We start from the raw sequence: 25630 nt of genomic DNA, 5'->3' as shown, positions 1-25630 counted from the left end.
TTTCCCACGGTTATGCCGGTTAACCTAAAGGAGACAATGATGATGAAAAATTAATGAAATGGTAGAATGAGGAAAATAGGAAGAATGAAGCACGATGTTTGTCCACCAAAAAGTTCACATGACGCGAGCTGAGATCCAACCCAGGGTCACAGGTTAACGCTCTACCACTCAGTGAATTTTTAGAACAAAATTACGTTATTCAAAACACATGTCAAAACGTACTAGATTTTTGCTCACTCCCCTGATAGGACGTTAACTCCCTCTCTAAGACGCCTGGTCATTCATAGGAGCTTAACCCCCTCTCTAATACGCCTGGTCATTGATAGGACCTCAACCCCTATCTAAGATGCTCGGTCATAGAGAGGCACCTGTCCTAGATTCTCTAATACGCCTGGTCATTGATAGGACCTTACCTCCCTTTCTAAGACGTCTGGTCATTGATAGAACCTTAACCCCCTCTTTAAGACGCCTGGTTATTGATAGGACCTTAACCCCCTATCTAAGATGCCCGGTCATAGAAAGACAACTGTCCTATACTCTCTAATACGCCTGGTCATTGATAGGATCTTACCTCCCTCTCTAAGACGCCTGGTCATCGATAGGACTTTAACCCCCTCTTTAAGACGCCTGGTTATTGATAGGACCTTAACCCCCTATCTAAGATGCCCGGTCATAGAGAGGCAACTGTACTATACTCTCTAATCCGCCTGGTCATTGATAGTACAATACCTCCCTCTCTAAGACGCCTGGTCATTGATAGGCCATTAACACCATATCTAAGATGCCCGGTCATAGAGAGGCACCTGTCCTATATTCACTAATACGCTTGATCATTGATAGGACCTTAACCCCCCTCTCGAAGACGCCTGGTCATTGATAGGACTTTAACCCTCTATCTAATATGGCTGGTCATTGATAGGACGTTAACTTCCTCTTTAAAACATCTTCTCATTGATAGGACCTTAACCCCCTATCTAAGATGCCCGGTAATAGAGAGGCACCTGTCCTAGATTCTCTAATACGCCTGGTCATTGATAGGCCGTTAACTCCCTCTTTAAGACGCCTGGTCATTGATAGGACCTTACCTCCCTCTCTAAGACGCTTGGTCATTGATAGGAATTTAACACCATATCTAAGATGCCCGGTCATAGAGAGACAACTGTCCTAAACTCTCTAATACGCCTGGTCATTGATAGGACCTTACCTCCCTCTCTAAGGCGCCTGGTTATTGATAGGACCTTAACCCCCTATCTAAGATGCCCGGTCATAGAGAGACAACTGTCCTATACTCTCTAATACGCCTGGCCATTGATAGGACCTTACCTCCCTCTCTAAGACGACTGGTCATTGATAGGAACTTAACCCCTTATCTAAAATGCCCGGTCATAGAGAGACAACTGTCCTATACTCTCTATAGTCCAGTAAAGATAGGATTGAGAAAGGAACAAATTAGTAACAAGCTGAAAATTGGTATGGAAGTAGAGGGATGTGTCAGGAATAACATACTAAAAGTCCCCTAAAATCCCACTGTAGCTTTTCCCGCAATTTTGAAAAATGTCCGCTATCTTTAGATGACGACAAGCAATATATGGAATTCGTCACCCTTTATGTTTATTCTTCTAGCCACCGTTCTAATTATCACAAAGCCATGAATCATATATGGTTGGAAACCTTGAAAGACAGAAAATCTAAGTAAATAACATATATGCCCATAGCTCTAAATTTCTAGAAGAAGAGGAAGAAGAAAACAGCTTTTTATTTAAAAAAGATACATTTTCCAAAATTATGAGAAGTTTGCAACACTGACAGTTATTGAACACCAACGAAACATCACCAACAGATGTCCTTGATATTTATCTCAATCATAGCCAAGAATGACACAAATCAGTGCAATACAAACCGAGAAAAAAATATAACATATGTTACTTTCTGACCTCTTTGTACAAAAGTGCATAAGGTGACATACACTTTCACGGTTCTAGTCACCTTCTTTTATCACATAGGACCAAGAGTTATATATCATTGGAAATCTTAAGAAACGTAAATTCGAACGAGGTAGCACTTATACTAATCAAGCCCAATTTGTGGAAGAAGCTCAAAACCCAAAATTTCGGGAAAAATTTCGTGATTTTCGCATAAATTCTTTAAAACTTGCAACACTGACAATTATCGTATGTTAATAAAACTCAGCCACCGTTTTCACTATCATCATTATTAATTTATCCTTAAAATGGCCAACGTTTTCCCCAATGGAGTCAGCTTTTATGATACATAGTTTTACATCACTTAAATGTAGCACAAGAATCATTTATTGACAGCATTAGAAAGTAACAGAAATTAGTAGTCTCCTATTCATAGGAAAATCGTAATTCACACACTTAAAATCACTCTCAACTACAATAGTCATTTGAATGAATTTTTTTAAAAAATGTCTTGTTTATAACTAAAATGCAATTTTCCCCCTAGTAATCTTCAAATCAACTTAATATTTACATTACATGTTGGTATGCACTTAAAGAACATTTTTGTAATTAGTCCATTCGGACTTATTTTAATAGAAATCAATGAGGTTATCATTGTCTCATTCATCTCTATGGTCTTCATCATTTGGTTTTGCCTTCATACATCCAATTCCTCGACACTGACATAAATTAGAGCACACAATTCCTGCTTTCCGACAACCGTACATACTTGCACAGCCCTTTTTACAGTTACAGGATATTACACGGAGCGGGTTCCTTGGTCATTCTTGCTGGTGCGAGAATACCTTCTAATATTGTCCATCCAATTCAGTCGTTCGCAAATCATTTCCACGGTACAATTGAACCTGATGATATGGTGTTTCTCAGCTTCACTGGTGAGTGGAAATTTTGCCAATTGTATTTCGTTCTGAATGGGGAGCGACTTACTGCAAGGATGTATGAATGATACTGGAATTCATCCAATAAGGTTACTATTGCTGGAGAATTGTAATGTGTTAGTAGAAATGATGTGCCAGCTTCATAGATTGTACACTAGCATTATCATGGTTCAAAACGTCAAGTGATCGGCATAAATCTTCCCGTTTTTGAAGTAATCACAATTGCTTTTTCTTTCCTTGTCGATACAAACCACATGATGTGTCGCATCTAGTTAAAGCATGGTAGCTGAGCAAAACAGTTAGTATATTTGTCTGTGTATCTTACAACTTTTTAGTACTAAATTCTTTACTCACGTCTTGTCTACGTCCAAGCTTTCGAAATATGATGTCGTACTGATTATTACCTTGTTCAAGCAAAATGATTAAAATGTCGTCATCCTCGCCTATTATCACGACGTGCCTAAAGGATTTAAAGACTTGGCTACAACAGTTTTAGCTATAAGTGCGTCAGCATCACTTCTTGCTTGCTGGGTTTGAATTCCAGCTTGTGTCAAATGAACCATCAACTTACGGGCGAAACAATTCTTATTTTTGAAATTACCTAAGAATTTATCTTTTTTGTTAATAATGTGGTTTCATTTGTGAATAACACCAAAGCTGATTGAACCTTTGACTCACGTTGCTCCTGCTCAGCGCCTTTTGTACAGTTTTCAGTGCAATACCCATAAAAAATAGTTGTTCCTTTCGTTCCTGAGTTTGGGAGTACACATAGGACACATACGAGTTGTGCACGTTAAGGTATTTTCCATGTTGTGGCCAAACAACATGATGTAGCCAGCCAGCCTCCTTCTATAACGTACACAGTGTTTTCAATTTGAGTTTTAAAATTTGTCCGATATTCAAACATGTCGTACAAAGCCTACTTTTTCGTTTTTCTCATGGACATTTCTGTGAAGAGAGAAAGTGAATAGGGTGCAAGCTCTTAAGCAAAACACTACTGGAGTTCTTTTTCGGACTTCTACTCATATGATTCAGTTGAAGTATGGTGTTTACAGCCAGTAGCTCATCACAGATACGCACTACATTGTGAATTACGGATAGTGGGATGTCTTTATCTTTTTGTTTAAGTTTCACATTTACAAAAGTTCGTCCAAACATTCCTTCCATAGCAGCCAATCCTATTTCCTTAGATTTATCAGTTGACCATTTCATTACCTACCATGCCAGTGTTTAGGGACACGAGCTCCGGATATGAAGGGAATGGAGAATGCTGGCAAAACCAACGCAAGGATTTCTTTAGATGTAATATATCAGGCGATTGGCTGCTTTGGTACAGGTCCACATGCCGACCAGTGTGAAGTTCTTGCCTATCTTTGTTTAATAATTTTTCAAGAGATTCTCGTAAGTGGCACGCTGCTGGCATACTTGACACACACCTAGATATTATCTTTTCAGTCATGCCTCTCCTATGGATCAGTCCAGCGCTGCTCTTCATTGCTCTCGCTAAAACCTGCTCAATCGTCATGTCAGACCATGTACTACTCCAAAATATATCTTTTCTACGAATAGCGAAGTAAACGTCTCCTGTAAATAGCTGGAACTCATGAAGATCCATTTCATCCTCCAACCGCAACATTTCTTGTAAGTACAGATGTGCGTATTTGGCATACAAAAGATACTCAGCTGCATAGGAGTATGGTAACATTTCTCACATGCAGTGAATATATAGATTCAAGTCACCAGTTCTTTCGAATTAAAAGACGCATAATTTCTACAAGCTGAAAGTACAAATAGAATAACTTAGAGGTACTGCTTGTTTCTGCAGCAGCGTCAATGAATAACTTCAGGTCATTTGCAATCTTGATTGACTATGTTTGAATGTTGAACAACTACATAAGTATCGGTATCTTCTTCAGTCATCAGAGGAATACAAACATCTCGTAATTGACGCACAAACTCCACAGTGGCGTCTGATTTATTAATTAAACAGTATATATTGCAATTGCTAACTGTGTTTTAGAAAATGAGCTCCCAAAGCACGAGCAATAAGAATGGCCTGACTTTATCTGTGGCATGGAGTTACTAGCAGACATACAAGACCAAAGTTCTTCAATGCTACTACCTTTCATTATATATGTAACTGTTTCCATAAATGACATTATGGTGTGGAAAACCCCCAAGTCTAACAACCACTGACGGTAATTCACCAGAATTTCTACATGCTGCTATAATGTCACATGCTTTAGAGTAGAAAGGTTGATCCAACGTGACTAAGCACGCTTTTTTGCTTATTTCCTGCACATTCTTTGCTGGTAAACATAAGCGCAGAGTATACAGCATCCATGTTTATTGGTTGAAGATTGATAAAAGGTTGTATTATTATTTAATATGCTTGGTACTTATGGTTGTTGCTTGTCACCAGCTCCATAAATCCATTCCTATTCGGGCAACCACTTGAGAATCATCCATGTTACATCGTACAGAAGGTGGATTTCAGTTTGGATATTCAGAACACGAAGGTATCTTATATCTTCAATGATTAAATCCGAAAGGCGTGTGTACGTTAAAAGTTGTATATTCCATTCATTCTTTGACAGTGTACGTTTTTTGATCCCCAGGTATTGCTTAATGATATGCGAGTGACTGAATATGAATGGACAACATTAGGAGGTATTCTCGCACCAGCAAGAATGACCAAGGAACCCGCTCCGTGTAATATCCTGTAACTGTAAAAAGGGCTGTGCAAGTATGTACGGTTGTCGGAAAGCAGGAATTGTGTGCTCTAATTTATGTCAGTGTCGAGGAATTGGATGTATGAAGGCAAAACCAAATGATGAAGACCATAGAGATGAATGAGACAATGATAACCTCATTGATTTCTATTAAAATAAGTCCGAATGGACTAATTACAAAAATGTTCTTTAAGTGCATACCAACATGTAATGTAAATATTAAGTTGATTTGAAGATTACTAGGGGGAAAATTGCATTTTAGTTATAAACAAGACATTTTTTAAAAAAATTCATTCAAATGACTATTGTAGTTGAGAGTGATTTTAAGTGTGTGAATTACGATTTTCCTATGAATAGGAGACTACTAATTTCTGTTACTTTCTAATGCTGTCAATAAATGATTCTTGTGCTACATTTAAGTGATGTAAAACTATGTATCATAAAAGCTGACTCCATTGGGGAAAACGTTGGCCATTTTAAGGATAAATTAATAATGATGATAGTGAAAACGGTGGCTGAGTTTTATTAACATACGATAATTGTCAGTGTTGCAAGTTTTAAAGAATTTATGCGAAAATCACGAAATTTTTCCCGAAATTTTGGGTTTTGAGCTTCTTCCACAAATTGGGCTTGATTAGTATAAGTGCTACCTCGTTCGAATTTACGTTTCTTAAGATTTCCAATGATATATAACTCTTGGTCCTATGTGATAAAAGAAGGTGACTAGAACCGTGAAAGTGTATGTCACCTTATGCACTTTTGTACAAAGAGGTCAGAAAGTAACATATGTTATATTTTTTTCTCGGTTTGTATTGCACTGATTTGTGTCATTCTTGGCTATGATTGAGATAAATATCAAGGACATCTGTTGGTGATGTTTCGTTGGTGTTCAATAACTGTCAGTGTTGCAAACTTCTCATGATTTCTGAAAATATATCTTTTCTTAAATAAAAAAGCTGTTTTCTTCTTCCTCTTCTTCTAGAAATTTAGAGCTATGGGCATATATGTTATTTACTTAGATTTTCTGTCTTTCAAGGTTTCCAACCATATATGATTCATGGCTTTGTGATAATTAGAACGGTGGCTAGAAGAATAAACATAAAGGGTGACGATTTCCATATATTGCTTGTCGTCATCTAAAGATGGCGGACATTTTTCAAAATTGCGGGAAAAGCTACAGTGGGATTTTAGAGGACTTTTAGTATGTTATTCCTGACACATCCCCCTACTTCCATACCAATTTTCAGCTTGTTACTAATTTGTTCCTTTCTTGGCAGAAAAATGGGCTATCTTTACTGGACTACTAGTACGCCTGGTCATTGATAGGACCTTACCTCCCTCTCTAAGAGCCTGGTCATTGATAGGACCTTACCTCCCTCTCTAATACGCCTGGTCATTGATAGGACCTTACCTCCCTCTCTAAGACGACTGGTCATTGATAGGAACTTAACACCATATCTAGGATGCCCCGTCATAGGGAGAGAACTGTCCTATACTCTCTAATACGCCTGGTCATTGATAAAACCTTACCTCCCTCTCTAAGGCGCCTGGTTATTGATAGGATCTTAACCCCCTATCTGAGATGCCCGGTCATAGAGACAACTGTCCTATACTCTCTAATACGCCTGGTCATTGGTAGGACCTTACCTTCCTCTCTAAGACGACTGGTCATTGATATTAACTTAACCGTCTATCTAAGATGCCCGGTCATAGAGAGACAACTGTCCTATACTCTCTAATACGCCTGGTCATTGATAAGACCTTACCTCCCTCTCTAAGACGCCTGGTCATTGGTAGGACCTTACCTCCCTCTCTAAGACGCCTGGTTATTGATAGGACCTTACCTCGCTCTCTAAGACGCCTGGTCATTGATAGGAACTTAACACCATATCTAAAATGCCCGGTCATAGAGAGACAACTGTCATATACTCTCTAATACGCCTGGTCATTGATAGGACCTTACCTCCCTTTCTAAGACGCCTGGTCATTGATAGGACCTTACGTCCCTCTCTAAGACGCCTGGTCATTGAGAGGCTCCTACATGCTTGGTCATTGAGAGTTCTTTAACTCTCTCTCTCTAAGGCGCATGATCATTGAAAGGCACCTAATCACCAACTCTCTAAGATGCTCGGTGATTGAGCGTTCCTTATTCTTCTCTCAGAGACGTATGGTCATTACAGGAACCCATGCAACAAACCCTAATACATAAGATCATTGATTTCCTATAATTTGACCAACAAACCTTCAAATAATTAGAACTTTTAGTTATTTGTAATATTTATTGTATACAAGAGGAAACTTTATAATGAAAGGCGATTCAAACCTCCCTTACTATCTCTTAGCTCTACCCAAAAAGACTAATTCTTTACAATATTATCCTTCGTTTTACGCAAGCTGAAAGACAATCGGAACAAACTTTCCTACTCTTTCTTCTTTGCAACTACAATGAGAACAACAAGTTGCTGATCATATTAGGGAGGGAAGCTTTCTAAATGAAGCGCTGGAGGGCAAAGTATCGTAACTCATTTTTAAAAAGAATAAGATTAAATCATTTCCGTGAACTTGAAACCATAACGTGTTGAATGGCAAACTTGCGTATCTCTTGAGTTGAAAGACCAGGCAATAGGCCAAAAGATGGCTGCACAAAGAACCGATTTTGTACCGCTTTTTCTATATCGATTCTAAAGAAGTCTTAACATCTCACAATGTCTCAAAACTAAGTTTCGCCACTCTACCATCCAACGCCTCAAATGTACAGAAACGGATCAAAATAAATTCTTCCTCCCGTCATTGCTCTTCCTTTGAACCACTATCAAAAACTGTTACCAACACCGATTGAATATTGAACTTAAATCTTTGATAGAATATTGATTATTATTTCTGTTTAAGATTTCAATTTCACGATTCGTATTTTTTTAAATCAAATTACGTAAAGTAAGAACTCAATTACCATAATGATCGTTTCATCTGACATATTTCAGTTTAACGTCCCACTAGTATGCTTTTTAGGCTAAGGGAGACGATGATTAAGGCAAGTGAATGATGATCGAAGAATTGGTGGAATGAGAAAGTGGGAGGAAACGGAAGTACCTCGAGGAAACCCACAGATAGGATGTTCTCCACCAAAGACTTACGTGACCGGGAATCGAACCAGGGACCCCACACACAAGAGGTAAGCCACTGGACTCCTCTTGAATGAATGTTTTGTGTAAGAGTCTTGCAGGTTATTAGGCAAACCAATCATTTAGTGTCTAGCTTTGCTTCAAATTTCAGGCAGAATTGCCTAATCGAATATATACAGTGTTGACAAATACAAAATATGGTATGAATTTAGTGCATATTAAGATGGAATTAGCATGTCAATACACAAAATACACTTCAATTCTTAACTCTGTCATAGTTTGCATATCCAATATTATTTCGCGACCCTCAAATGCCAAATAAACAACAAATGCTTAATTCAATTTAGAATTATATTAAAAGAAGATTGCTTTATTATATGTCCAATTATGATTTCAAATTTCCCCAGGGAAAGGCTGGATTAAGGGGAGTGAGAAAAAGTATTACCCCCAAGACATGATAGCCCAGGTTGAGTGCAATAGAAAAGTGTCCTGGGGAATTTTGTATCTGTGAGGGGTTGGGGCTACCACTAGAAACTGTCACTGCTTATCTCACTAATACAGATTAATGTAATAAAGTGTTTTAAAATATGTGTTGCTATCATGAAAATTATAATTAATTTTTTAAACATACTTAAATAAATACGAGGGTCATTTAACTCGAAGTTGCAACATGGTTGTGAAATGGAATGTAGTGAATCACTCACCTCAAGAAGCTTACAGTCCTTCGATGTAATCTCCGCCAGTTTGTTGAACATTTCGCCAAATGTCTAGCAACCGTTGAATACCTGTCAAAGCCCCACTTGTGAGAGGGTGTAGACAGTGCGCCCTAAGGCACGAACAATGCTGGGAATGTCTCTGAAACGTTTGCCCTTGAGAGGTTCTTTCGTTTTTGGGAAAATATCAAAATCGCAGGGGCTCATATCTGGAGTGTATGGCGGGTGCTCCAGTACCTCCCAACCCCATCTACGTAAGAGAGTATCTACTGGATTGGCTGTATGGCATCTGGCATTGTCGTGTAGGAGAATTGGTCCAGACTCCAGGAGGTGGACGTTTGCGCCGCAATGCTGGTCGCAAATGGCGACTGAGGTATGAAGCATGGTATACAGCATTGACGGTAACGCCCGGTGGAGCTTGATGTGACAGGTTAATACCTTTGTGGTCGTATGACATTATCATCGCCTTCACGTTTGCTGGCTCTTACCTAAGCTTTTTCGTTCGTGGAGATTGTGGGTGGCGCAATTCACTCGACCTGACGTTTCAGTTCAGGCTCGTAGGATTTTCCCCACGTTTCGTCACTTGCAATAATGTGGTGCAAGAAGTCATCACCTTCATCATTGTAACGTTCAAGATGTAGGCGCGCACATTCCCACCTATGCCACTATTGAATCTCGGTCAGAGCACGGGGTACCAATCTGGCTTCATTTTTCCGCATGCCAAGATCTTGTGTTAGCATGTGGAACACTGATCCGGAAGAAATGTTCAGCTCCTGCGTCAATTCACTACAAACCCAGCACCGATTATCATCAAGCAGTGTCCGTAGTCTTACCAGATGAATTTCGTCCGTAGTCGTTCGCATATGACATCCACCGTACATTTTGTCTGAAGACTGTCGTCCGGCCTGAAATGCTGCAACCCTTCTTGCCATTGTCCGATACGGTAGAGCAGCTTCACCACAGGCCTCTACCAATCCTCTATGACTCGTCCTTGCATTTCGCCCTCGTGCAACATGGAATTTCATAAACATACGCTATTCTTCACGTGTGAACAGTGCGTTAGAGCAGCATTTCACACAACAATCACTTTAACAATGTCTACTCGCCACACACACCAAAATATGGGACCGCAGCAGCGTTGAACTGACTCGTAAAAATCCACGGAACACACTACGTTCGTCATTTGTCTCCTGCCCACACGACACTCCAATCGTAGCAGTGTTGCCAGTTCAAGTTAAATGACCCTCGTATATACCTCCAAGTGCGAGGTTTGATGGTGAAATGAGAAACACCGTATTTCACGTTTATCAGACCAAATGCATAAGCGTTGTGGGGAAACATATTTTGAACTATTTATCACTTTATCTGCAATGAAGAATAAATCTTAAGTTTGCTTTATTTGTATTCTGTCAAGATTTGCTCATTAGAATAAAGGTTTTATTGCTATTGCTACCCATATAAGATACTAGGATTTTGTCTTACCAGAGTCAATGTACAGTACGACTTAGAATTCTTGGTTAGGCATCCCAACAAAGAGACAAGGAAGGTGATGAGGCCAACGTAAACAATGAGCATTGGAGGTTCCAACAATGCTTTTAATACACTCCAATATTGAGTGAATTGATAGAGATGAGTTTCAATAAGACCTCCCAGACCACACAACGCTAAACCAAGAGCCTGCAATAAGTAAATAAATAATTAAATAAAAAAGTCAGAAATTAAACTCGAAGATTTATTATATATATTCAGTGAAAGCAGTGCGAATACCCTGTAATCTGGGAGCGCCCTACGTTAATCTTAGCGGGGACCGTAGAATCCACCGTGCAGTGAGTCTTCTGAAGGACACATACATGCCCACGCCTATAGGGAACAGATTGACATCTAGAGATTATAGGTTCTGCACGACGTAAGTACTTCAGGACGGTAATTATAAAGAAATCAAAATTGATTGTGGGAGCTGAAGTTCAACCAGCTATCTGAAGCGCGATAGTTTCGCGCTCTTCCATGAAGCTGCCGTGCATCGCAATAAGAGAAGAAAAGGTGAAGAGAAGAATAGTTAGAGGTTAACATTGTATACGAAGAGATAGACTAACAAGGGACCATTCCAATTTGGTGAATTCAATTGCCGAAAATGATTGCTAGCACTGGATTTAGCACCAAAAGAAACCGTGAAAAAGAGGGTGTTTAGTGGCAGACTGTATACAGGGTGGGAGATAAGTTAGGGCAAAGTGCGAAGATAGAACGTAGAAAATGTCTAGAAATGCCATGTTAACTTTAAAACGAGTAGAGGGATTCAGGTCAAATGTTAGATATGATGAATGCATGTGGTTTATAACATTTATTTATCTATTAACATTTATTTATGTTAATTTATCTATTAACATTTATTAACATAACATTTATCTCAGACCTGTGTACGTTAAATAGTCACTGGACAACAGGCAAACACCAAATGATGACCTGTGTGTCAAGGATACTCTCACAATATAGCTGAGAGAAGAGTCTGTTCTATTCTGTGCTGGCAACAGCAAGAAGAAAAAAATGAAATGAAATCTTTGAGTTTTACGTCCCACGATTATGCCGGTGAGGATAAAGGAGACGGTGATGATGAACAATGAATAAAATGGTGGAATGAAGAAAGTGGGAGGAAACCGGAGAACCCCGAGGAAACCCACGCACACGGTGTTTGTCCACTACAAAGTTAACTTGGTAGGAGCTGGGATCGAATCCGGGACCCCAAGCGCCAGAGGTGAATGCTCTACCACTGAGCCACCGCGGCCCACCAAGAAGAAGTGAAGGCAGAGACAACTGTCTATAGGTTACTGACGTCCAGGACATTCGCCTTCCACCAGAGGTGAGTTACGTCCAGTATTAATGTCATCTAAGTTTTTCCTGGACAATCTCGCTTTCGTGCGCCTTGTTACTCTACCTTGTGGTTTCAAGTTTTGTATCGTCAAGACATTTTCCGTACAAACTTCCTGTTCATACGTCCAACCTCAGTACTAACTGCATTCTGGTAAAAACGGCACTGACACTCCTTAATTGGTGTTCAGAACGGACAATGAATGACTCATCGCAGTTTAAGTAGAAATACTATGTTGTCTGGGTAGACCTGTTCTCTCTCTCCAGCCAGTTAGGATTCCTTAAAATAAAAAGTGAAATAAGAAAATAACAGAAGGCGCATCAAACAGAGCAAGCTCTGCTTGCTTGCACTACAGGGCCTATTATCATGGAAACATCCAAATTTTTGAATAATAAAATACATTCAAAATCACACGTAACTACTCTGTCTCGAGCTGAAATTTTGTGTTTTAGATTCTTATATAATGCCGAGGTTATAAAGGCCCGAATCTAATGTTCACCAGGGCCAAATCTATCCCTACGCCGAAGAGTGTTTTCCGCCTCTCAATTTGGCGTACATTATTTTAGCATAGTAGAAAATTAAGAAATAAAGTTATCTTAAGCATACTTTTGTTTCAACGTTTTTAAAATAAATTTTAATGAATTTTCTTGTTGAAACTGCTGTAAAGAAAAATTTCAATTGTTGCAAATTTACGTTCTGAAAGCTAATGTACAGAAAATGATTGGTTTTACTTTTACAATATGCACTAGTACAATAGTAAATTCAAAAATAGTTTTGAATTTTCGTCCCTAATAGTGTGAATATTAAAACACTAAAATATCACTAAGACGAATACACTGTTTCGGTTGGTGGAATTTTTGTTTCTACTCTTAGTCGAGTCAAAATGCGGTTTGACCTGGGCAAAATTGCAACCTTTAGTTTTACACCTGTATTTTGTTTAGGTACCTCACCTGATGAAAATATCCAAAATCCGACAAAATCGGACCACGGGAACACCCCCTAAAACGGTTTCAAAATGGCCGACCATGTTTTTTTGAAGAAATCGTAGACCTTTACGTTGGCGGCTCTAGTAGCCCTGTTAATTGACACAGAGACATGAATGATACCTCGTTGGAACGCTCATAGACCACAAATTCCAACGAAGTGACTTTTGTACTCATCATGCCCAACCCGTAGAAGAAAAAGAAGAAGAAAGTTGATTTTTGTTTTTTAATTGATATTTTTTGGACCCTGGCAACACTGTACGTTCTCATACGCCGGCAGAAAAATTCCCACGCGTAGACCAGACATCGGTAACAATAATATAAAAAAATGAAGGACGTAGGTTCAACAGTAAGCGAGATAAAAATTCGGAACCGCGGACAAAGAAGAGTCACTGTGTATATTTTTTACTGTGGTCTAACTTCTGTTCCTTAGATCTAGCATCCTCCCTAATTGTCACAGAGACATGAAGCATACCGCGTTGGAAAGCTTATGGAACCCCCTTGCCAGTGACGTATCGTTTGTGCTCCCTGTGACCAATCTGTAGAAAAAGAAGAAAAAGAAATCTTTAAAAATTGGGAAAATCTACACTTTTACCTTTCTTGGGCTCTGACAACCCTGATAATCGTTCTACGCATGAAAAAATCTTGTTTCTTTCTTTAAATCAAAGGTCGCTTTCATATAAGTACTATACATAAAACAAAAATATTCTTAAGCAAAAGAATGGGAATAACGAGAGACTTTAGGAGGCAAATTACACATCGACAAATTACACATTGCCTACGCTAACACTGTCCTCACCATTTTCATTTAAACAGTTAAGACATTCAGTTTTTTGGCATACGCCACAAGCAATAGCAAATAGAAGGTCATACCATAATACAGTGTACAAGACAATTCGTTTTATAGAAACATAACGCCTATATATAAAGCAAAAATATTCTAAGGCAAAAGAATGGGAAGACGAAATACTTTGGGAGGCAAATTACACATCTACATCGTCATCGCCTACGCTAACACTGTCCTCACCATATTCATTTAAAGAGTTAGAACATTCAGTTTCTTTGCACACACCACTAGCAATAGTACATGGAAGGGCATACTTTCTGCAAGTATAATACGTTCTTGCACACCCGGAATTACAGTTGCAATGAACAATGGTGAGCAAATTCCATACCCATCAAACAGGATGGTTGATGTGCCATATTTACGAACCGTATACTCAGCAAATGATGCAGCGATATTGTCGTACGAACTGCCTTTACACCATGGTAGTCTATGTAACAGAGATCCTCCGTCTAAGACATACAGAATATTGTCTGGCTCCGTTCACTCAAACTGTGCTCTCTGCTGCTTGCTGAACTCTCGTATCGCATAGGCCAGTGGGGCTTTGTCTGCCTTACGCATCATGCTGGGTGACTCAAATAAAGCCGGTGGGTAGGCACATAATTCATGCGCTGAGGTCTCCTCTAAAGATGTGCTGCCTGCATTAGCGACAACTAACAGTCTTTGAAACAAAAGATTCGAATCGACGGAGATATCGCTGCCGATTTTAACACTACTCGCGGATGCTAGAGTTTTGACTTTATCTGCACGTTTTCCCTTCACAGTGAACAGGTCTTTACCAGATAGTTTCTTCGCATGGTCTGCCCCAACTGAAAATAAATTATGAACGTTGACCGAGGAATCCGGTGTGACGCCAGTGGCAATGTTTCTCAACGATTTGTCTCCGTCAAATGGTGAAATGGGCTGCAGTCGTGCAAGCATGCGACGTGTGTCACTGATATCACGTGACATTCTTGACGTTTCGGCTCCTTTGTGTTGTTCGCTAGTGACATATGCTGTGTGAGTAAGAGTTTGCATCGCCAGATTGTACTCGGAGCATGCTGGCATTGAGAGCACCCACAAAGATGGTTGCATCTCCGACATTCCACTCCCATGAGTTAGACAGACCTCCAGTGGATTTTAGCGATCTCATCAGAACCTGCTCTCTGACTAGATCAGAGGACAACCCAGCCCAATAACGGTTGCTTCTTCTACTAACTCCGAACCCGTTTTGAAAGCTTTCGTGAACGTTGGATTAACCGATGGCAGCGTTAACATTGTTTGCAGGTACAAGCAAGTCGAATTCAAATAATTGAAGTGTCCTGCTGCAGCGAAAATGGGAATGCACTCTGCTATAGCATCAAGGTGATCCTCCCAGCTTCCTATTAGGTCTGCTGCCACAAGTTTCCTTGCTGTAGTCAACATGCGCTGGTATGCAAGAAACAACTGACTTTTTTTTTTGATGTGTTAATAAGTTCTGACTTTCGTGCTTCTATTTTTTCTCGGGCTTCTTGAAGAAGATGTGAAGAACTAGCTCCAGTTACAGTAATCTCACCCGACATCAGACTCTGATAGAGAGAGTAAGCATCGTTGATAGTTCTGTGTGTTCCATTATCGGTCTCCAGAAAAACATTCTCCACAAGCAATGCACTTAATGCGAGGTCAACCATCATGTGTACACGGAAGGCTCTTGCTACGGACTTGCCACTTAACATATGTACAACCGAATTTTCTCCATAAAACCTCATGCAAGATTTCACGTACGCCTGAACCATCTATCAGGGAACCAATTGCTCCTAGAAGGTTCATGAGAGTATGAAATAAGCCCAACAGGACAACCGTGCCCTTAATACTGGTGTTATGTGCTCTGTCATGCAGGATACGTGAAGCTTTCCTAAACAGTGGTTGGTCTAAGGTGATGATTCGTGTGACTTCATATTTTCTCGCAAGATTATTCAGGTACACTAAAGTGGAATAGATGCATGGCATATAAGATGGATGGAGGTCAATAATCGGTAAGCAGAGAACAGTGGATTTCCCTGGATGATGAAGAGATGGATCTGCGTGAATGGCCTGCATCATTCCTGACCAGTTTGGTGTGCGTGACGGAAAGTGCCAGGAAAGTTTCCTCAAAATATCCAGGGAGCTTTCGTTCGGTGATGGTGCTGTTACCAGTTCACAGTTGACCTTTTCAAGAATAGCCCTGGAGTAGTAGAAAATGGATCGATCTGGGCCACCATCACTCAACATCGCTCAACTCACGAGCCCCTGGGAAATTGAGCACCGTACACCGTGAACCCACGGTCTTTTACGACCTCCATTTTAGGGGTGAATTTGTTCCCTTTTATGAGCACTTTTTAGGGGGTGTACTCGTTCTCTTTTATGACCACTTTTTAAGGGGTGAACTCGTTCCCTTTTATGAGCATATTTTCCAACCCCTACGAACACATAGAAGAGCAGATAACACATAAGAGTACGTAACATAACAGAAGATCAGATAACAGATAAGAATATGGGGTGTATTCATTCTCTTTTATGAGCATATTTTCCAACCCCTACGAACACATAGAAGAGCAGATAACACATAAGAGTACGTAACATAATAAGGGTGTATTCATTTTAAGGGGTGAACTCGTTTCCAACCCCTATTTGAACATGAGACTATTAACACATAGCAGAGCAGAGAATACATGGAGACTACGTAACACACAACAACCTTCATTTTAGGGGTGTATTCGTTCTCTTTTATGACCACTTTTTAAGGGGTGAACTCGTTCCCTTTTATGAGCATATTTTTCAACCCTTATTTTAACATAGTAGAACTAGTAAAAGAGTATGACTTATTTTTCAACCTTAATTGAAGATAGCAGAGAATAAATAATATTCAACCCCTATTGGAACTCGTTCCCTTTTCCAACCCCTATTTGAACTTAGCAGAGAATACATAAAACTACTCCAACCTTATTTTAACATAGCACTGATTTCGTTTAGCGCATCAGACAGAGACTACGTAACATAACAAGGGTGAACTCGTTTTCCAACCCCTATTTGAACATAGCAGAAATTACATAAGACTACGGGGGGTGTATTCCACCCCTATTTGAACATAGCAGAGAATAGAAGTGTACTCGTTCCCTTTTATGAGCATATTTTTCAACCCCTATTTTAATGTAACATAGCAGTTGGCCTATTTTTTCACCCCTATTTGAACATAGCAGAGAATACATAGGGTGAACTCGTTCTCTTTTATGACCTCCATTTTAGGGGTGAACTCGTTTCCTTTTATGAACATGTTTTTCAACCCCTATTTTAACATAACAGAAATGACATAAGAATACGTAACAAGACTATGTAACATAGCAGGGGTGTACTCATTCCAACATTTATTTTAACATAACAGAAATAGCAGATAATAAGCAAAGATAGTCATTTTAGAGGGTGTATTCATTCATTCTCTTTGATGACCATTTTTTCCACCCCTAATTGAAATTACATAGCAGAGCAGGTAACACATAAGATTCGTTTCCTTTTATGAGCACTTTTAGGGATGTATTCATTCCCTTTTATGATTACTTTTTCCACCCCTATTTGAACATTTTACCGAAGCAAAAATTTATGAACACATTCTCCACCCCTATTTTAACGTAGCACTGATTTCGTTCCCAACCCCTAATTTAACATAACAGAAATGGCATAAGCATGTCTCCAAACTACTGACCATCGTGAACAAAGGTCAAACTCAAAAACGAAACAACATATCGAGGTGCTGTTTCCACATTTAGTAATTGGTCATCAACTACTGACCATCGAACTTAAAAATCAAAACTCGAAAATGGATCCACATACTGAGATGGTGTTTCCACATTTAGTAACTGGTCATCAACTACTACAAGTTCCAAAAATAATGATCATCGAGGTCAAAGGTCAACATACTTAAAACCTAATAACTCGTAAACGGAGCCACATATTGAGGTCGTGTTTCCAAATCTAGTAGTTGGTCATCAACTACTGCAAGTTCCAAAATAATGATAATCGAGGTCAAAGGTCAACATACTTAAAACCTAATAACTCGATGATCATTATTTTTGGAACTTGTAGTAGTTGATGACCGGTTACTAAATGTGGAAACACCATCTCAGTATGTGGATCCATTTCCGAGTTTTGATCTTTAACCTCGATGGTCAGTAGTTGATGACCAATTACTAAATGTGGAAACAGCACCTCGATATGTTGTTTCGTTTTTGAGTTTGACCTCTATTCACGATGGTCAGTAATTTGGAGACATGCTTATGTCATTTCTGTTATGTTAAATTAGGGGTTGGGAACGAAATCAGTTCTACGTTAAAATAGGGGTGGAGAATGTGTTCATAAATTTTTGCTTTGGTAAAATGTTCAAATAGGGGTTCATTAACCTCGATGATCAGTATTTTGAAACTTGTAGTAGTTGGTGGCCGATTACTAAATGTGGAAACAGCACCTCAATATGTGGCTCAGTTTTCGTGTTATTAGGTTTTAAGTATGTTGACCTTTGACCTCGATGATCATTATTTTTGGAACTTGTAGTAGTTGATGACCAGTTACTAAATGTGGAGACACCATCTCAGTCCCTGGCTTCAGTGTATGCGTGAATGGGAATACTGGCAAGGGACTTCACATCAGCATCAGAGACGGGCTTCCGAAGAATGGTTAGACTGGTAGTAGTGGATGGAGTAATGACCGCCAACATTTCTATACCATGGAATGTGCCTAAACCACTCAGCGTTTGGAGATTATGGTCTACATTATCCGCTGCAAAGAGGAGAGTCTGGTCTGCTGGCATTTCGATCACACGATTACCAAATGTACTTGCAGCACAGCGTTCAAACCGCTGCACTTCCGCATATGAAGAGCAAAATCCCAGATGATGCAGCCTGTCAATCAGGTGTTTCGATCGATAGTGGTGGTGCAGCTGCACAGCAACACCTAACTGCAGAGGAGCTAACATATCTCTTGGTCTGGCTGCTTGCATCAAACACTGGCCAATCGATGTTATTTTGGTTTCATTGCCCTTTCCGGCAAAAAGTATGGCATAGAATAGTTTAAGGCTAGGTGGAATGTACTGAAGAAATTCCTGAATGCTCAAGTCGCTGGGTGAACGATATGTAGTTTGGATTTTATGTCGCTTTTGATCAGTCGAGCTACCGTTTCTATTATTCTATTTTTTCCTTTTCTTCATCATACTCTCGTGGTAAATCACGATATTCCCGTAGAATGTGATTGGCAGTTTCTCGAAGTGTAATGAAGTCGTTTTTTCCACTGTCAATAGAAATTATATTTTTTTCACCGAAGTACTCCATTAGTTGACGCTTCATGTGTCGTCCGTCATATGCAATGTGATCAGTCCCTACAAGAAATGTGTCCATTTCTGTAACAAGTTCTCCCACAGTTAGTTTCTCATCATCGTGCTCTTCCAAATAACTACAAATGCTCTGAAATGCTCGGATTCTCTCATCATTTGTAGGTCGGCCAGCCCGGAATTTTTTTGATGCTGACTGATTGTCGGTGCAGTATTGTTGAGGAATTGATTTACTTGTTCGAAAGTTGATACTACATGATCTGTGATAGACACAATCTCCAGCATGAAGATCAGATGAGAATTCGACCTCGGACAGTTTATGACCCGGTATCGTTTCGTTCATTGCAACACTTTAAAATGTTGTGTGGCAATGCTTGTGTTTTCACTCGCACATTTTCTGATTTCAACACGTGACGGTCATCAAATAAGACAGGCGTTCCGCAAAACAGGCAGTCACTGTTGCTGTTGAAAGACCCATCCGACGAGCGAGTAACTCGTTTTTGCATCGGCGATGACGTTTTTCTTTTTAGGGCAATCGCAATATCTTTTTCATCAATGTAACGTTTGCGACAAGAGACATGAACCACCATACTTGTAGCGGCGAGAATGTTACTATCGCGAGCCTTACTGGCATTGTTCACTCCTTCAGCTCCCTTTTCTTGAAGTGTGATGAGGTTATCGTCAGGATCTAGGCTTCTGCAGATGATACACAAACGTGTAAGGGAATCAGCCATGGCTCTACAGTGCCTAGGTTCATACAAGACTATGATATGTAGAAAAGCTTATGGAACCCCATTACCAACGACGTATCGTTTGTGCGACCTATACGCAACGATTATCAGGGTTGTCAGAGCCCAAGAAAGGTAAAAGTGTAGATTTTCCCAATTTTTTCAAGGTTTCTTCTTCTTCTTTTTCTACAGGTTGGGCACAGGGAGCACAAACGATACGTCACTGGCAAGGGGGTTCCATAAGCTTTCCAACGCGGTATGCTTCATGTCTCTGTGACAATTAGGGAGGATGCTAGATCTAAGGAACAGAAGTTAGACCACAGTAAAAAATATACACAGTGACCCTTCTTTGTCCGCGGTTCCGAATTTTTATCTCCCTTACTGTTGAACCTACGTCCTTCATTTTTTTATATTATTGTTACCGATGTCTGGTCTACGCGTGGGAATTTTTCTGCCGGCGTATGAGAACGTACAGTGTTGCCAGGGTCCAAAAAATATCAATTAAAAACAAAAATCAATTTTCTTCTTCTTTTACTTCTACGGGTTGGCCATGATGAGTACAAAAGTCACTTCGTTGGAATTTGTGGTCTATGAGCGTTCCAACGAGGTATCATTCATGTCTCTGTGTCAATTAAGAGGGCTACTAGAGCCGCCAACGTAAAGGTCTACGATTTTTTCAAAAAAACATGGTCGGCCATTTTGAAACCGTTTTAGAGGGTGTTCCCGTGGTCCGATTTTGTCGGATTTTGGATATTTTCATCACGCGAGTCACCTAAACAAAATACAGGTGTAAAACTAAAGGTTGCAATTTTGCCCAGGTTGAGGGTAAAATTGCTCTAGATTTCCTGGACTATCTCTATTGTAATGCAAAATGATTATGTATATTGATTATAATAAATAAAACCACTTTTTGTTTTGAATATTATCTATTTCTTATTCACACAAAAATCATAAAAGTAGATGAAAAAGGAGAAAAGGGTATTATGAAATAATATAAGCAAATTTATTGCCATTCTTCAAAAACAGATTTGTGTAAGTATTTACGTTTAAAATAAATTAAGGCTAATTTTTAATTTGTCGCTCAACTGTGCTCCTAGGCCAAGCCCTAGTGTCCCTCTTGATTCCCTATTCAACTGTGCTCCTAGGCCAAGACCTAGTGTCCCTCTTAACTCCCTATTCAACTGTGCTCCTAGGTCAAGCCCTAGTGTCCCTCTTAACTCCCTATTCAACTGTGCTCCTAGGCCAAGACCTAGTGTCCCTCTTAACTCCCTATTCAACTGTGCTCCTAGGACAAGCCCTAGTGTCCCTCTTAACTCCCTATTCAACTGTGCTCCTAGGCCAAGCCCTAGTGTCCCTCTTAACTCCCTATTCAACTGTGCTCCTAGGCCAAGCCCTAGTGTCCCTCTTAACTCCCTATTCAACTGTGCTCCTAGGACAAGCCCTAGTGTCCCTCTTAACTCCCTATTCAACTGTGCTCCTAGGCCAAGCCCTAGTGTCCCTCTTAACTCCCTATTCAATTGTGCTCCTAGGCCAAGCCCTAGTGTCCCTCTTAACTCCCTATTCAACTGTGCTCCTAGGCCAAGCCCTAGTGTCCCTCTTAACTCCCTATTCAACTGTGCTCCTAGGCCAAGCCCTAGTGTCCCTCTTAACTCCCTATTCAACTGTGCTCCTAGGCCAAGCCCTAGTGTCCCTCTTAACTCCCTATTCAAACTGGGTTCGATTCCCGGCGGGAGCTCATGTGGTTCGGATTCCACGTTAATCAGTAGGCCCACGTCTCATATAGCCTCGCTGCTGAACGGGACGTTAAACTCAAAATCAACTCAACTCAACCTATTCAAACTGGAGGTGGTTGAAATCAATCACTTTCAGTTTGAACGTCGGTTGCTATAGAATAAAACTTGTAATAAAGAGCATCCTATAAAGAACAAAACTTTTGAAATGCCCGCCATTTTTGTTCTAGCAAGTTGGTAGCACTGAACGTTACACGATTTTCATCTCTTGTCTTTATTTATTTATTTATTTCAGAAAACAACAGGCGGATGCCTAATTACAGTTTTCCATCATGATAATATAATTTAAAATACACATATGATAACAAAATAATACGATAGCAAAATACTTTAAAATACATATAACATGATCTACACCTTATTTATTTAGAGTAAAATTCTGACTATAGCTAAAAATGTCTATCTCTGGGTGCTTTTCTGACACCTTATTATACAATAAACACATTTTTCTGACAGGCGATACATCCAATGCATTAGTCCTTTGCGCTGAGAGATGGAATATGCTTTGTGGTTAGTATTCACGGACTGCCGAATAGAGCACGATCGTCATCTGTTATCTGTACGGGTAAGAATTCACAATATTCACCACATTTCTAACAAGTTTTCACTATGACAACACGCTGTTTCGTCGTGAAAGGCTCCGTTGCTACCCGTACAGTAAACAGATGACGATCATGCTCTATTCGGCGCTCCGTGACTATGTAACGTTAACTATAACAATACGCTGTTTCGTCGAGAAAGGCTCCATTGCTAAACGTACAGCAAACATGACGATCATGCTCTATTCGGCGCTCCGTGGCTATGTAACGTTAACTATAACAATACGCTGTTTCGTCGAGAAAGGCTCCATTGCTAAACGTACAGCAAACATGACGATCATGCTCTATTCGGCGCTCCGTGGCTATGTAACGTTCACTATGACAACACGCTGTTTCGTCGTGAAAGGCTCCGTTGCTACCCGTACAGTAAACAGATGACGATCATGCTCTATTCGGCGCTCCGTGACTATGTAACGTTAACTATAACAATACGCTGTTTCGTCGAGAAAGGCTCCATTGCTAAACGTACAGCAAACATGACGATCATGCTCTATTCGGCGCTCCGTGGCTATGTAACGTTAACTATAACAATACGCTGTTTCGTCGAGAAAGGCTCCATTGCTAAACGTACAGCAAACATGACGATCATGCTCTATTCGGCGCTCCGTGGCTATGTAACGTTCACTATGACAACACGCTGTTTCGTCGTGAAAGGCTCCGTTGCTACCCGTACAGTAAACAGATGACGATCATGCTCTATTCGGCGCTCCGTGACTATGTAACGTTAACTATAACAATACGCTGTTTCGTCGAGAAAGGTTCCATTGCTAAACGTACAGCAAACATGACAATCATGCTCTCTTCGGCGCTCCGTGGCTATGTAACGTTCACTGCTGCTAACGTACTAGAAGAGAAATGATCGGTATTTCTTTTCTATGGAGCACCTTTTACCTAGCGAAAAGCGGTTTTTTGAAATCTGTCTTAGAATGTGCACTTTCTTGACTCTAAACTCTGCACTAAAACCTAAGGTGTTAAAAATCCATTAGAAAATATCACCTCTGTTTTCAATAGTAATTAAGAAAATATGAGGCCGTAAATACCAAACGCTTTCACGTGATATACGTACACGTGACACTCTTACTTGATTTATTTCATTCTCCTCCATGTCCCATCCCCTCCACTGTTCAGCACGTTCTCTCTGTTTTATTTCTGTTCTTTAAATGACAATCTTACGTCACACATCGGCCAGATAGTAAAAGACTGTTGAAGACAGTGGTGTAAACTCCAACATCCCTTCAGAAATCTGACTTGATAATGTCGAATGGAGGACGTACGAAAAATCAAGAAATGGAATAGAATAACAATAAGAAGAAAGATAAAATAATAGGAGCGTCCAAGTTTAACTTGCAGAACGACCAGGTTCTTCAATGTCTTTAGCTTCTGAAGAAATCCACCGCATTGTTCTTGAATCTTTTTCACTTTACGAACATGACTTTTTTTTTTTTTTTTTTTTTAGATAAAATCCTCAATCATTGATTTTCCATAGATCAAATACTCTTTTCTATTCCCTCTTTCACTTGGTCTGTTATTGACTTCCTTCAACTTCATTTCTTATTCTGTTTCTTTTGTTCTCGGTTCTTCCAGGCCAGGATTTTTTTTCTCTACATTTGTGTGTCTTAATAAAGATTTTTATTGAAACATATGGAACATTGGTATTCTTTTCTTTATTTTCTTTCACTTATTTTTATGAATGAACTAGCTGAATATACCCATTCTTCGCATCGGTCAAATAACATTCCTATGTAAACAAACTGAAAAACGAAAAACATATGGTCATTTTCTACTACTACTTTTAGATATCACGGTAAAAGCTCTCTGAGACCCCTTGGTTCGAATTTTAAAAAAGCCCCAACCGATGTGGGCTGTATTTGGAAGTCAACGCCTATTGGAGTATCACCATTCATCTCAGCGACCGCGAAACCTATGGATTTGACACTAATATCGGTCATTTTGGATTATTTTTACGTCTCGGTAACTCCCCCCCCTCCGCGCGCAGGTGACCCCCGGCCCGCATACAATGGTAACTGAATTTTGAAGTCATCGCTAATGGAAGTGTCACCACTGATTTCAGCGATCACGAAAACTATGGATTTGATACTAATATCAGTCATTTTGGATAACTTTTACATGACTTGGTATCCCCCCAAAGTGATCCCCGTCCGCAACCGAATGGGGTGAATTTGAAAGTTAATGCGATCAGAGTTTCAGCATTGATCTCAGCAACTGCGAAAACTATAAATTCGACAGTAATATCGGTTATTTTCTACTATTTTCCCCTTAAGCTTCTCCCCTGAGACCCCCTTGTTAGAATTTTGAAAAAAAAATCGCTTCGTTTTGGTCTGGGGCCTGGACCAACGTACCCCTGACCAAAATTTGATAACTTTTAATCCACTCGTCTGGTCCCCAGGTCCACACAGACAGACGGACAAACACACAAACACTTTATTTTATTTATAGGGTACCGTATATTGGGTGAAGGATTTTCCTTTTTCGGAAATACATTTTGTGCAATTTCGATGGTTATTATAGTGATATGGATATTACTGTAGTTAAATGTTATGTTTTGAAAAGTATTTTGTGATGGCACGGTGGTTGAGTGACAGAGCTCTTACTCTGGTGCCTGGAGTCTCTGGTTCTATCTCCGATTAAGTAAGTTTGTGGTGGACAACACTCAGTGGCAGATCTAGGGGCAGGGAGGGCCTAGGACCCCCAGTTTTTGAGTAACAAAAATAATTTGAGCTATTATTTATATACTTGTTAAAGTGTATAGTAAACTCATGATATACTTGTCATAGTTTGGGGTCTGACTGGCCGACCCAGTGGCCGATCTTCTCTGTCTCTGACAACACCGTGTTTGTGGGTTTTCTCCGGCTACCCAAATTTCCTCCCACTTACTAATTCCACCAATTCTTTCATTGTTTTTCAGTTGCTTTAATCATCGTCTTAATCTAAAGGGACGTTAAACTAAAAGATTTCATTTCATTTCAAAAGTATTTTCTGTTAAATTTATTTTATATTTTCTTTGAAGAACTGTACACTGGTCTAGCGGACAATGCACGCGTCTTTGATGAATAGGTCCCGT

General features: G+C 39.8%; 1 protein-coding gene across 1 annotated transcript in view; it reads right to left on the bottom strand.

The window, feature by feature from the left end:
* Nucleotides 1-25630, bottom strand: part of LOC145676155 (23 kDa integral membrane protein-like) — a 116109-nt gene that overhangs the window by 70902 nt on the left and 19577 nt on the right. The window contains exon 2 of the mRNA XM_081747058.1: nt 10910-11104. Within this exon, the coding sequence (XP_081603184.1) occupies nt 10910-11104 (195 nt within the window). The remainder of the gene's footprint in view (nt 1-10909; nt 11105-25630) is intronic.

Source organism: Thermobia domestica, chromosome 18, assembly GCF_964235325.1.
Source record: "Thermobia domestica chromosome 18, izTheDome1.hap1.1, whole genome shotgun sequence".
Classification (NCBI taxonomy): domain Eukaryota; kingdom Metazoa; phylum Arthropoda; class Insecta; order Zygentoma; family Lepismatidae; genus Thermobia; species Thermobia domestica.
This window is presented reverse-complemented; position numbering and strand designations above follow the sequence as displayed.